Raw genomic sequence first — 13998 nt, 5'->3', positions numbered from 1 at the left:
TTCAGCTGTTGCCAAGTGGACAAATTAATTTAAATTTGGCCAGGAGAGCTTTGTAGTTGATACAGGGAGTTGTAGGGCTCTTGAATTTTCCTTCCTTCTCTTTTTCAATAGTTCTCCTGAGATCAGCTTAAAAGTACTTAGGAGCATTGTGTCAGAGAGCATATTTAAAATATTTGAGGTATTGATAATTGTTTTGAGTAGGTGTTGTAGCACTGGAATTCTATTAGGAATCAACTTTCTACACTTTTTCTTTCATAAGTTTTGCCTAAAGTCTTGTACACGCATAACAACGTAGTCCCACAATTTGGTGATCAGAGTCATTTTCAAAAATCCACCACTGATCGGTACAGCAGGGTATGTGGTTTTCTGACAAGCATAAACATGTTCAAAAACTGTCGAAATTGGAAATAACAGTAAGAGGCTTCACACAGTAAGTTGCAAGTCAATGAATCCAAAAAATGAAGCAAAGTCTATCTTAAAAAGAATCTGATTAATCCTAGTTATGTCCAAATCGACACTCCAGACCCTTAGGAAGTGATTAAACAATTCCATCTACAGATTTCTGCACAGTTGTGGAATATATTTGTCACTACCTGGTGAGAATACAATAAACAGCATTATTATTTTAAGGTGACAATGGAATGATTTTATTTTCAAATACCGGCTGAAGAAGTGATAATTTATTAATATTTTACTTATTATATTTCAGCTTCACGTGCCTTATGTGGGAAATATTTGTTAAGTAAAATGTGAAAATTATAAATAAACAAAAAGAGGAAAATGGGATAGAACAGTACAAGTAATTATATGAAAAGCTGCAGTCTTGTTATCTTAAATTTTGGTTCATGTTCTGTAATGAAAATAACTGAATAAAATCATTATGTTCTGGTATTGTAATGCATCTACACTGAAGCACCAAAGAAACTCGTATAGGTATGTATATTCAAATACAGAGATATGTAAACAAGCAGAATAAAGTGCTGCAGTCGGCAACACTTATATAAGACAACAAGTGTGTGGTGCAGTTGATAGATCGGTTACTGCTACTACAATGGCAGGGTATCAATATTTAAGTGAGTTTGAACGTCATGTTATAGTTGGCACACGAATGATGGGACACAGCATCTCTGAGGTAGCAATGCATTGCGGATTTTCATGTATGACCATTTCTTAGTGTACCATGAATATCAGGAATTCAACAAAACCTCAAATCTCCAATTTTGCTGTGGCTGGAAAAAGATTTTGCAAGAATGGGACTGACAACGACTGAACAAAATTGTTCAAGGTGGCAGAAGTGCAACCCTTGCACAAATTGCTGCAGATTTCAATGCTGGGCCATCAAAAAGTGTCAGCATGCAAACCATTCAGTGAAACATCATCGGTGTGGGTTTTTGGAGCTGAATGCCCCCTTCTGTACTCTTGATTACTGCACGACACCAAGCTTTATGCCTCGCCTGTGCCCATTAATACTGACATTGGACTGTTGATGAGAGGAAGCATGTTGTCTGATCGGACGAGTCTCATTTCAAATTGTATCAAGCGGATGGATGCGTATGGGTGGGGAGACAACCTCACGAGTCCATGGACCCTATATGTGAGCAGGGGACTGTTCAAGCTGGCGGAGGTTCTGTAATGGTGTGCGGCGTGTGCAGTTAGAGTGGTACAGGACTGCTGATACATCTAGATGTAACTCTGACAGGTGACATATACGTAAGCATCCTGTCTGATCACCTGCATCCTTTCATGTGTATTGTGCATTGCAACGGACTTGGGCAGTTCCAGCAGGACATTGTGACACCCCACATGTCCACAATTGCGACAGAGTGGCTCCAGGAACATTCTTCTGAGTTTAAACATTTCCGCTGGCCACCAGACTCCCCAGATGCGAACATTATTGAGCATATCTGGGATGTCTTGCAAGGTGCTGTTCAGAAGAGATCTCCACCCCCTCACACTCTTACGGATTAATGGACACCCCTGTTGGATTGATGGTTTCAGTTCCCTCAGCACCACTTCAGACACTAATTGAGTCAATTCCACATCATGTTATGGCACTTCTGCATGGTTGCGGGAGCTCTACACGGTATTAGGCAGATGAACCAATTTCTTTGGCTCTTCAGTGTAAGTCATTCAGAGTTATACCTCAAAATGTGTACAATTAGTAATGTGCATCCATTAATTATTTTTTTTACTCTTCCAGGAGAAAAAGTTCCGCTTGCAGAACAAAATGGTTGAACTAAAAGATAAAGGAAAGCGTGTAATGGAGAATATTGGAGAGAAGAAGGTAGATATGTTACAGAAGTGGGAAGAAAAATCACGTGAATTCATTGATACGTTCCTCCTGCTGTTTGGGCGGGATGGCCCCTTGGTAAGAAGAATGAAACGCACTGTACACCGAATTCGAAATGAGGTCTGTTAAATAAGTTACATTTATTCAGCATTGTTTTGGTGTGCAACTGTACCAATGCTGGGTATGTCGGCTTAAAGCACCTCGAGTTTTGTCAGCATTTTCTCTTGTAAGGCAATGTACTGTTTCCATTTGTACAACTGTGTTTGTGTTGTGTATGTGTGATTGGACTATGTCGCATGTGTAGTGATGTATGTTTATGTGGGTCGTATTTTGACTTGCTGTTATAATGTAGAGCTGTTGGAAAAGATATATTCACGTACACTTGGATGCACTGTCCAGATAATGTATTATAGAACATCTCAGAAATGTAAATGTTAAAAGTGAAATAGTGAGCGTTTGTCATTTATTCCACCACTGTTTAGGTAGACTGATATAAAACCTGACTTCTGGCTAGCTGCCATAGGTACTTAGTTTGAATTCTTCACATAAAGCAGCAGTAAACTTTTCTTCTCATCAGTACTGTAAGTCTTACCATCTACACAAATTGCTGACATTGTAGGATGCTGAAGTTTGTGGACCAGTTGTTGTATTCTTATTGAGCTGTTTTGGAGTTGTGTAAGCTTGTGGTCTAGTAGCAATATCACACAGAATAAGTGAAACATTGGAAGTTTAAGCCCATTTTTTCCTGGATTTCAAGGATGCTCTTCTATTCCATCAGTCTGACTGAAGAGCAAAGATGATTTATATCACTTTCTGACCTGCTAACAATAGCAAAACATTTCAAAAAAACATTTCACAAAAAATCTGGCAACTGTCTGTCCTACTCAGATCGCTTTCTGCTCGAGTGTTGCCCTCAGTGCTGTGGACAACAGCCATGAAGTCACTGTGTGATGGGACTGACAATCTACACAGCTGATTATATGACATATCACATCTTGCACAGTGATCTGCAAGGATGTACTGAAAAGTAACGCCTTCAGTTTCTTTTAATGTGGAAACTCCTAAAGCTTTTTGAATAAAACGAACTTCATTAACATTCTACATCTTTGTTCTTCATGTCTACATATTTATTACTCAACATCATCTCCCGAGTGACAAACATATTTCTCCCAATGAGGAACCAATTTGTTGATACTGTCACTGTACAATGTTTTTGACATTCATGACAGAGCCACAACCTCACCTCTGCTTGCACCGCTTCATCACTATTAAAGTGAAGTCCTTGAAGCTGTTCTTTTAAGTTTTGGAAGCAGATGAAAATCACACGGTGCAGTGTCAGGAATGTATGGAGGATGATCGATGACAGTGATCCCAAGACATGAGACTTTACAGATGTTGCAACACTCGTGTGTGTGGTCCGACGTTGTCATGCTGAAGGAGAATGTGCTCTATCTGTAGACGGTTGGAAACTTGGTTACAGCTCACTGTTTCTCATGTACTGAAATAATTACATTACACACCAGCATGTTACAAGCTACAGTTCAGTGCCCTCTAGCAGCAGAAGGTTGTGACTTGTGTCAGCGAAGTTGGAAAGTCGACTGAGTAATATGTATGACACATAATATGTCAACTGATATTGAGAATAGAATAAAAAATTAAGAGGCATTACTTTTCAACATGCCCTTGTGCAGTGTGTGTTGCTGCACTTGGCTTTGACAAGCATAAAATTATTTATTTTTGTGATGTGAATTTGCACATGAAATATTATTGATAAACTGAATGAACACTGTACAGTATCAACAGTGGTTAGATTATTAACTCCTGCTGCATACAACATGAAGGAAATTGAAATATTTAATTTACCGTCACATTTAAAATGTACCTGGGAAAAACACATAGGCTGGTGCGTAAGTCCATAATAGTTTTGTTTGCATTTTATCACTCAGGTGGATATACATGTATTTATCATTTATGTCTTTCTACTTGATGTTCTATTATTGTTCTTCCCATTGCACATTGGATTTAGTGTATTTAAAGATGATGAGAGTTGTTCAAATATTAGGAAATGGAGTGTCAACTGGAAAGTCATATTGTTTGCATTGGGTGGGATAATTCAAATTATTTGTGCCACATATGGGCTGAGTGCCATAAGATAAAAGCCAGAAAATAGTTTTCATATATCAAGCAGGTCCGCCCATCGTGGTCTCGCGCTAGCGTTTTCGCTTCCCGAGCACGGGGTCCCGGGTTCAATTCCCGGCGGGGTCAGGGATTTTTCCTGCCTCGAGATGACTGGGTGTTGTTGTGTCGTCTTCATCATCATCATTCATCCCCATTACGGTCGGAGGAAGGCAACGGCAAACCACCTCCATTAGGACCTTGCCTAGTAAGGCGGTGCGGGTCTCCCGCATCGTTCCCCTACGCTCTGTAAAGAAGCATGGGACTTCATTTCCATTCCATATCAAGCAGGATCAGTTTGAAGTGAATGATTCTCCACATCCAGGAATGCCTATAGGCCTTGATGAAGATTATTTAAATAGTTTAATCCATGATGGTTCATGTCAGTGTTCTTACAATTGACAAATATGATCAGCTGCCACCATTTAACCTTCTTGTGAAATTGATGTTTAATGTGTAAGGTTCAAAACCAGATTATGGGGATAATGTGATCTAATTTGCAGAAGGGGGAGTGGGGGTGGAAGATCTAGTGGCCTCGCATCAAAATATAGTATCTGCTGCAGGCTAATGTGTGGGTCTAGGACAGGATCAGATTTTTGGTGACAATAAATAATGTAGTCAATTCACAAAACTAGAACTCTCAATTTATTGTCTATGTATTAATTCTTTAGTGATCATATAACAGTATTACATGTAAACTTGAACAATGGAAAATCCAGGTTGGGATAGATTGCTACTCAACACACAGGGGAGTCGTCGAGTGGCTGACAGGCACTGTGAAAAAAACTGCTAGATATTGTACAGCTATCAGAGTATGTCTTTCATCAGATAAAGCAAGCTTCTTCATTGTGTCTATCTGCCACACCATGCTTCATCTATGTGGTGAGTAGCTACTTATCTTCTTTAGATTACATATAGACTTAACATTCTAGAGAAACATGTCTTCTTTCTTACTGATTTCAAGCCAGACACATCTGTTCTATATTAGCTGCCCCCCCCCCCCTCCCCCCCCCCCTGCCCCAGTGACAAATATATGACAAAACAGCTGAGTCAGTATAAGCAATATCTTTGCCTAATCTCTTAATCTCTTGCTGTGTATGCAAAAATAATTGTGTTGACAATCTGAAACATATACTTTTTTACTATGGCAAAAACACTCCTGCTGCTGACGGGAGCATTGTGATACTGCAACACTCTACTGCCTCAAAACTGAAGTATCCCATAGTAGGATCGTTTGCCTAGAATTCTGCAAAGTTTTCTACAGGTTTGTCCATGCACCTGATTGGCCAGTATATGTTGTCAGTTGAATTACTTGACAGGAACTTTCATAACTATTGCTGCTTTCACTGCAGCCCAGCAATAGGAATTATTCCAAGACTGAGTGATTCCTTTTACTAGCCAATAGTTTCTTGAATGAGCAGATGCAGCACTCTGATTTCCATGTAATTTAGCACTGTCACAGAATAGTGATTGAAGATTATGAGGATTACACACACACACACACACACACACACACACACACACACACACACACACACACACACACACACACACACAGAGTCATAGAATAGAAAATACTGTACAGTTAGGTTTATTCTCACATTAACAAGACTCTTACAACCAATATACCTCCCATACCTCCATCCACTACTTATTTGCTTAAGAAGACTGTGTTCGGTTAATAACACCAGCTTCCTCTAAGAGGAACACAAAGAGTAATTAATGTAGGGTAATGAAATGTTGGGAATACGTTTGTATAGATAACATATTTAAGCAATTAACATGGCAAGATCACAAGTTAGTTTAAGCAAGAGATAAGCCATTGCAAATGTGAAATTCTGGTTAATTAATAACTGGTGTTTAACTGTCAGAATGTTGATGCAAGCATGCATACATGCCCGCATTGTGGTTTACAGATGCCAGAAGCCAGTTTGTGCAATGTAACACGATGCCTGTTGAACTTTGTCAGTCAACACAGAGATGATTAACGCTGTTAGTGGATGACGCTGCACTTGTTGTATGATGATGTCTCCCATATGTGCTCAGTTAGAGACAGATCTGGTGATCAAGCAGGCCAAGGCAGCATGTTAATAATGTAGAGCATGTTGGGCTACAACAGTGATTTGTGGACAAGCATTATCCTGTTGGAAAACACCCCCTGGAAGTTGTTCATGAACGGTAGCACAACAGGTTGAATCATTAGATTGACGTACAGATTTGCAGTCAGGGTGTATGGGACCTCTACAAGAGTGCTTCTAATGCCATATGAATTCGCACCCCAGACCACAACTCTAGGTGTAGGTCATGTGTGTCTGGCATGCAAACAGCTTAGGTATAGGCCCTCAACTGGTCTCATTCTAACCAACACACAGCCATCACTGGCATTGAGGCAGAACCAGGTTTTGTCAGAGAACACAACAGACCTCCACCCTGCCCTCCATCAAGCTCTCTCATGACACCACTGAAGTCGCAAAACGGCAGTGATTTAGGGTAATTGGAATGAGTGGAATGCACGCTACGGGGCACCTGGCTGAGAGATCTCCTTGAAGTAACCAATTTGCAACAGTTTGTTGTCACTGCAATGCCAACTGCTGCTCAAATTGCTACTGTAGAAGCCGTATGGTGCACCAGAGCCATATGCCAAACATGATGGTCTTTCCTCTTGGAAGTGCCATATGGCCATCCAGAGCCCAGCCTTCTTGCGACCATATATTCTCCAGATCACTGCTGCCATCAATCGTGTACAGTTGCTAAATTCCTGCCAAGTTTTTCTTTGGTATTGCGGAGGAAACATTCAGGTTCTTGTAACCCTATTACATAACCTTGTTCAAACTCAATGAGTTGTTGATAATGGCGTCTTTGTCACCTGAAAGGCATTGCTGACAAAAATCAGCTCAACATGCCTAACCTCGGAGGTAACTACCACTCATGGCTGTAACAGCATATATTTAAAGCAAACCTGATTTGCATCCTCATACTGGTGTTACTAGCACCACTTTTGTGACTGGTGCAAAATTTGAATAGACATCATCTTTCAGGTGTAGAAACATGCTACCAACTTTTGTTTAGTCGCAAAACTCCTCCTCAGTGTTGAGATTTTTTTTTTTTTTTTTTTCCAGTCGGTTTATTACTGGAATTAATAACCATGTCCTGTATCCTTCTGCACACTAGGACCTCTCTTCTAGTACTGGCTTCTGTATTCCACAAGTTCCTATTGATTTTTGAATTGTTTAACATCCAGACATTTTTGCCAATCAGCTGTGTAGCTATAGTTTGATGACATCTTGTCATAACCATAGGCTTCTGCAATAGTCTAGTCTCCTATGGCCCTAATTACATGACTCTAAAACATATCCATCCTGGTCAAAGCTCGAGTAACTCTGATTCTCCACATAACTGTCAAAAAAGTTCTCAAGGCCCTTTCCATTTTTATTGACATAAGTGTATTGTTCATTTCAAAAAGATAAAATTTTTAATTCTTTGGATTATTATACACAGAACGACAGTTTTACATTAGAACGAAATGTTCTAGTCATCGTCCAAACTTTTTGTTTTCTTTTCTGTATGTTCTGATAACTGCATCTCCTGTCATGTTATAGGAGACTGAAAGCGAACTTGTAATTTCATTTCTTCACAGTTTTATCATCTTGCTTGTAATCTCATTGTGTATGGTTTCTTTGCATAGTTCACTTTCTTGATTTCAAACTTTCTCCTGTTTGTAGGTTACACAATTTCACTGTGGGTGTTTGTGTTTCACAATCAGTGTTGCGTTTTTGTATTTTTCGTTTTTGTTCATCTATTTGGGAGATAGTGCAAATAAAAGCATTCATAATAAAAACTAGTTTTTTAAGTTTATAATGTTCAGATGAACAAAAAGTATCATCTGTTCATAATGTTGACAGGATAACAAAAAAAAAAGAGCTTTTCAGTTTGCATTACACTTGTGATAGAAAAACAGAAATTACTGTAGCAGCTACTGAAGAGGGGTGGGGGTGTGGGGGTTGTCCACTCAAGTAATTCTTTCTGCTCATAATTTATAGTGCTGAAATTATTGTTGATGCAATGAATACTATTCATAACTACACTTAGCCACTAAGTAGTTACGAAAATGAGAGTAAAGCTCGTTGACATTCTTTTCATATCATCAGTCAACACAGCGGGTGCCTGCAACACATTTTGCGCCCACTCAAACAGATTGGCTGTAGAAATGTATTATTTCAATTCTTGACTTTAAATTTACACTGCACAATGTTACCAATAGACCATGAGCAGATACGGCGCCATTACAGCTTGAGCAGAAAGCAGCACTTCCTACAGGAACTTCCACATGAAAATGACTGGGTTTATGATTCTGCTGGGTAGCTAAGTTAGTCACCTGAGCCCAACTTAAAAAGATAATGTCATTTTCCACTTCTTCTGTACTAATTTTATTGGGACTTAGTCTCTGCAGTGACTGCACATGTAAGACACAGACATGATATGATGCAGATAACGAAATAATTCCACATGGTTGAAAGCAAAACACTAAAAAGTTCTAAAGCACTCGCCAAACCATGTTCAGGAATAATCATAGAAAGAGGGCCAGTCAGGCCAAAACAAGCTGTCATAAGCAAAGTCTGTAACGGAGACCAGTCCCAATAATCCTGCAGTTGTTTGAAGGTAACCAATAAAAGCCAATGGATAGTAGGAAACACACTACCTGATAAAGAACATGAAGCAATCAGAAGGGGTGGGGGGAATGAAATGTAACTTCTCAGGTTGAGGGGGTATCTGTTGTTTTCAGTGATTACAAAATTGAGTAAAATTTGCAAAGAACTTTGGCAGTATAAGCCACTTATCAGCATGATGGTGCGTCCTCACTGGAGTGGATGCATGCACTGATTTGGTTGGGAAGGGTGTCTTAAAGCCATTGTATCCTCTCCTGAGACAAGGTACCCCGTAACTGTTGCAACTGGTCCTTGACATTGCAGTATATTAGCATTTGGCTGAAGTTGATGTCTGAACTGGTCCCACAAATGTTCTATCGGTGATAGATAAGGTGACTGTGCTTGCCATGGCTGGGATAGAACAGTACAAGTAATTATATGAAAAGCTGCAGTCTTGTTATCTTAAATTTTGGTTCATGTTCTGTAATGAAAATAACTGAATAAAATCATTATGTTCTGGTATTGTAATGCATCTACACTGAAGCACCAAAGAAACTAGTATAGGTATGTATATTCAAATACAGAGATATGTAAACAAGCAGAATAAAGTGCTGCAGTCGGCAACACTTATATAAGACAACAAGTGTGTGGTGCAGTTGATAGATCGGTTACTGCTACTACAATGGCAGGGTATCAATATTTAAGTGAGTTTGAACGTCATGTTATAGTTGGCACACGAATGATGGGACACAGCATCTCTGAGGTAGCAATGCATTGCGGATTTTCATGTATGACCATTTCTTAGTGTACCATGAATATGCCCTCACATTCCCACGCAGTCCATCATCCGGCCACTTTCACATCCGAACGCCCAAAAGATCTGGATATTGCATGATACAACTAGTCTGCCAAATGGAGACCCACAATGAGGTCACTTTCAAACTTTATTCAATCCAATCCCCTCCACTTGCCGCGCTGCTACAGTAGTTAAGTTTGGCAGTGTCAGATATTGATAATGCCGACTCACATGAATATGTGGTATCCGTGTGTCCTTCATTGTGTTCACTCAGTGTTGGATGCTGTTCACATCCTTTATACGCCCTATGATTCCTGTTAACGTCACTAAACATGAACAACACTAATGCGCTTTGGTGGCCATTCCATCTGTTTCAGAGAATTGCAACTCTTAATCGTTTATATACCCACAGATAGTGTGTATATGTATGACGTTATGTTGACATCTGACCATGTCGTCTGGGTGCAGTATGTTTTTGTCAGGTGGTGTAACTGAGTTGTGATGGTTGCATAGTATTTGCAGCTAGTCAGAGGACAAGTTTATGGAGCTGTCTCTCATAAGTATATCTACGTCCTTGGTACCGCGTGCCGCCATTAGTCTCCGTCTCCTGAGGATCTGTAAAATCCATGGTGCTATCTGAATAATAATAGTGACCATACATTTTGACAGGATGTTTGACTCATTTTACAACCAAGACATAACGTTATTACCCCCTGAAATCTCCATGTAAGTCTTCAAATGATCATTTTTGGGCTGGTGTGTTGTGGAAAAACTGTTTTTGATGTTTTGGCATCCATTGAAGGGTCTGTTAGACTACCACCATTGCTAAGGAGTGTCAAACAGAGATCAGGAAGAGACAAAAGAGCCTGTAAGAATTGTAATGTGGTCCAATAAATGGAAACCTCACAGTATATTGATTAGCAAGAGCAAGAACTAGGCTATAATCAAGCACTGTAAAATAAAATCATATAAAACTTAAACAAGAGTTCGAAAAGTCTATAAGTAGCTTCAGTACATCAGAAAAAGTATGGGAGTGAGAGGTGAAGATAAGTCTGTAGTGAATCCTCCAAAATTATTTATGATATCATATAGTATGCAAATTATCAATGAGATCGCCCCATGTTAGATGCCAAAAATGTAGTGAATTGAGACTTCTTTGACATGACATAGCATGCAAATTACTAGTGAGGCAGCCTCATCTTGGGATCCAATAATTATGTGACATGAATAATTAAGTGAACTCAAAAAACAGCAAACAGTTGTGAGATTAAGTGATTGATAAATGAGTAGAACAGATTGATTAGATGATTAAAACATGAAATGATGGCGATTTGTCTGGGTGTGGACACAACTCCGTTATGAAGGGGAAAAGGAGGGGGGGGGGGGGTAATGAATTATATGACCATTCTTTGTGGTCATTCTTCATATGGTGATGGTGTCACCTTTTAGTGGCAGTGCTGAGACAGCAGCTCTCATCAGGGAGGACCCAAGACCAGTCTTTATGGTGACTGCTTGTTGTGGATTGCAGTAGCTGAAATAGTGATATCACGATCTCAGGAGGCAGATGTAGGCGATGAATGGAAGAGCTTCCATGTCCTCTTGCTTCTGTGCTTGGCATTGCCATATGAGACTACATTTGCATTGCCATATGAGACTACATCTGCAATGCCAACCAGTGACTGATCGCCGTTTCATGCCCATGCCTCCCAGTGCAGGGTGGAATTTTTCTGTCTTGCATGGGCTGGTGTGTGACTCTGAAATTGGCGTCTTTCTCATGTTTTCACTGTCAAGACTGTTACCAGTGTCAGTAACACATTGTTCCAGTGTTTTTCTGCATTCCTAAGTTGTTGTGAAAGCAATTCTTTGTAATGTGTCACTCTGTGTTGGACTCGGGCTATCTTTGCATGAAGCCTAGACAGTCTTATGTTTGTGCTTTATCTAACAATCTGCTGGGGTTTTTATGATGTATAAGTAAAGTCCTCATTTTTTTAAACTGGCTAATATCTTCCGCAGTTCTTTATAGTTTCGCATGCCTTTCTGCAAATTCTTGACACTTTGTGTTTGTGCTCTGTCCCAGTGCCTGTGGACTGTGAGGCAGGAAATGCATTGTTATATGCACACTTCTGGTGTCTGCCATGCTCTTTGCAAGGTTTCCATTCTTAAGCGAGGGGAGGGGATTTGCCAGGCTATCCCCTGCATGTTTTGCAGACTGTGCCTCTGGTGCTCGCTCTATGGGGTTATACTTACCCCTTGTCCAGGGCTGCTTGCACTGTGGGTTGGGTGAAAACGGCCATCAGTGGAGGTATTACAAGACATAAAAGCAGAGTTATCATCTGCAAGGGCAATAGTGGATAATATCACAACCACTCCACATGCAATTACCCAGTTAAGTGTACAGACACTTCCACAAACTAACATCTCGTGCCACCTTTGATGCTATACATTGTTGACAGAGTAGACCGTCTCAATTTTAGTTCATCAGAGACAGATGAGTACAACCTCTCTTTCACCACTTGGGAGTGGGACCATGCATTGTCTTTGACCCACAGTATAACATCAGGTACAGGTGGAGTGCAGTATGAAACATTACTCTCTCAAGTACTGCTTTCAAAAGAACACTAACACACTCTTTTGCCAAAACTTCACCAAAGATGAAACCCTAATTTATGGAGAGGGTACAGCCATTGTATTTCTTTTGAAACCAAGGGAGGACTAGACAGATACAGCTATTGAAATATGGTTCTCAGCAGCTGCATCAAGAAGACTTTTGAGTGCATAATCAACTGTTGCTTGGTGTGGGCAATTGAGTTTATTGAGCTACTAAACCAAAGTCCAGTGTGAGTTTAGGAGATGTTGCCTACCACTTGACAAACTGACCGTACTGGAGGTTTTGATACAGGAGCCCTTTCTGAGCAGACAGCAATAAATTAGTGTATTTTTGTACATTAAAAAAGTCTCCATAACAAAGTTAAAAATTAGATACATGAATATAAAAGGAATAAGTACCAGCCTAAGAATTTCGACACACACAGGTTAACTATGGGCAGTAAACTTAACACTATTACGAAAACAACATCTGGAATGTGTGATCTGAGGTTTTCCTGGCATACAGAAATCTTGAAAATTTCTCGGGTAATCAGCTGGGTAGCGTCGTCCAAAAGGCACGATATTTCAGCTAGCCAACTTCTTGCTATCTTCAGGCGTTCTTGGTGTCTGATTGATCTATGATGGGTGTCGACTTTATGTAATCTCCACCCCACAAAAACATTATTAGGATCAGTCAAGGACGACTTAGTACTCTGGAAACCAGGAGTTTACAGCATCCCTTGCCAGTGCGGGAAAATGTATATAGGACAGACCATACAGACAGTACAGGAGAGATGTAGTGAGCATAAACACCACACAGACAACACACAGATGACGAAGTCCGCCGTGGCAGAGCAGTGCATCTCACATGGACATGATGTGAACTACGTTGGCACAAAGGTGTTACAGCAATCGAACACCTTCAGGGACTGTATCCTGAAAGAGGCAGTGGAGATCCGGCTGCATGACAAACTAATAAATAAAGACAGTGGTTTCCAGCTAAGCAAGGCCTTGGCTCCAGCTTTGAGTATGATTAAAACACGATGACAGTCTACACGGAAATCCACTTCTGTCAAGACATCTGAAGAAGAAGAAGAAGAAGAAGAAGAAGCATTGTCACCATGACGGCAGAGTTCTGCAACCGGCCGTGGCCATGGAAGGAATGCGGCCCATGGTCTCTCGTGGGACGCCACGCTTCCCCTACCACCCAGCGCCACCCTTCCCCCACCACCAGCTGCGGACTGCTCAAAAGCACCCAGACGGAGGCTGCGGGAGAGGGGTGGAGATTATATAAAGTCGGCATCCATCAGAAGATCAATCAGACACCAAGAACGCCTGAAGATGGCAAGAAGATGGCTTGCCAAAATATCGCGCTTTTTGGACGACGCTACCCAGCTGAATACCCAAGAAATTTTCAAAAACATCTGAAATGCAAATAAAAATGGAGAATCCTTTACAGAAGCCAGGAAATCAACATCAAAGGGTCTCAAGATGGTCAGGCTAAA

General features: G+C 40.5%; 1 protein-coding gene across 8 annotated transcripts in view; it reads left to right on the top strand.

The window, feature by feature from the left end:
• The window catches only part of LOC124774903 (choline-phosphate cytidylyltransferase A-like), a 126992-nt gene that overhangs the window by 93968 nt on the left and 19026 nt on the right, over positions 1 to 13998 (top strand). For 6 of the 8 annotated variants that reach the window (XM_047249567.1, XM_047249566.1, XM_047249572.1 and 3 more), the window contains exon 7: positions 2201 to 2410. In XM_047249567.1, the coding sequence (XP_047105523.1) occupies positions 2201 to 2410 (210 nt within the window). The remainder of the gene's footprint in view (positions 1 to 2200; positions 2411 to 13998) is intronic. The other 2 variants (XM_047249569.1, XM_047249570.1) reach the window with 1 other exon arrangement.

The sequence above is a fragment of the Schistocerca piceifrons genome, chromosome 2, assembly GCF_021461385.2.
Source record: "Schistocerca piceifrons isolate TAMUIC-IGC-003096 chromosome 2, iqSchPice1.1, whole genome shotgun sequence".
Taxonomy (NCBI): Eukaryota; Metazoa; Arthropoda; class Insecta; order Orthoptera; family Acrididae; genus Schistocerca; species Schistocerca piceifrons.
This window is presented reverse-complemented; position numbering and strand designations above follow the sequence as displayed.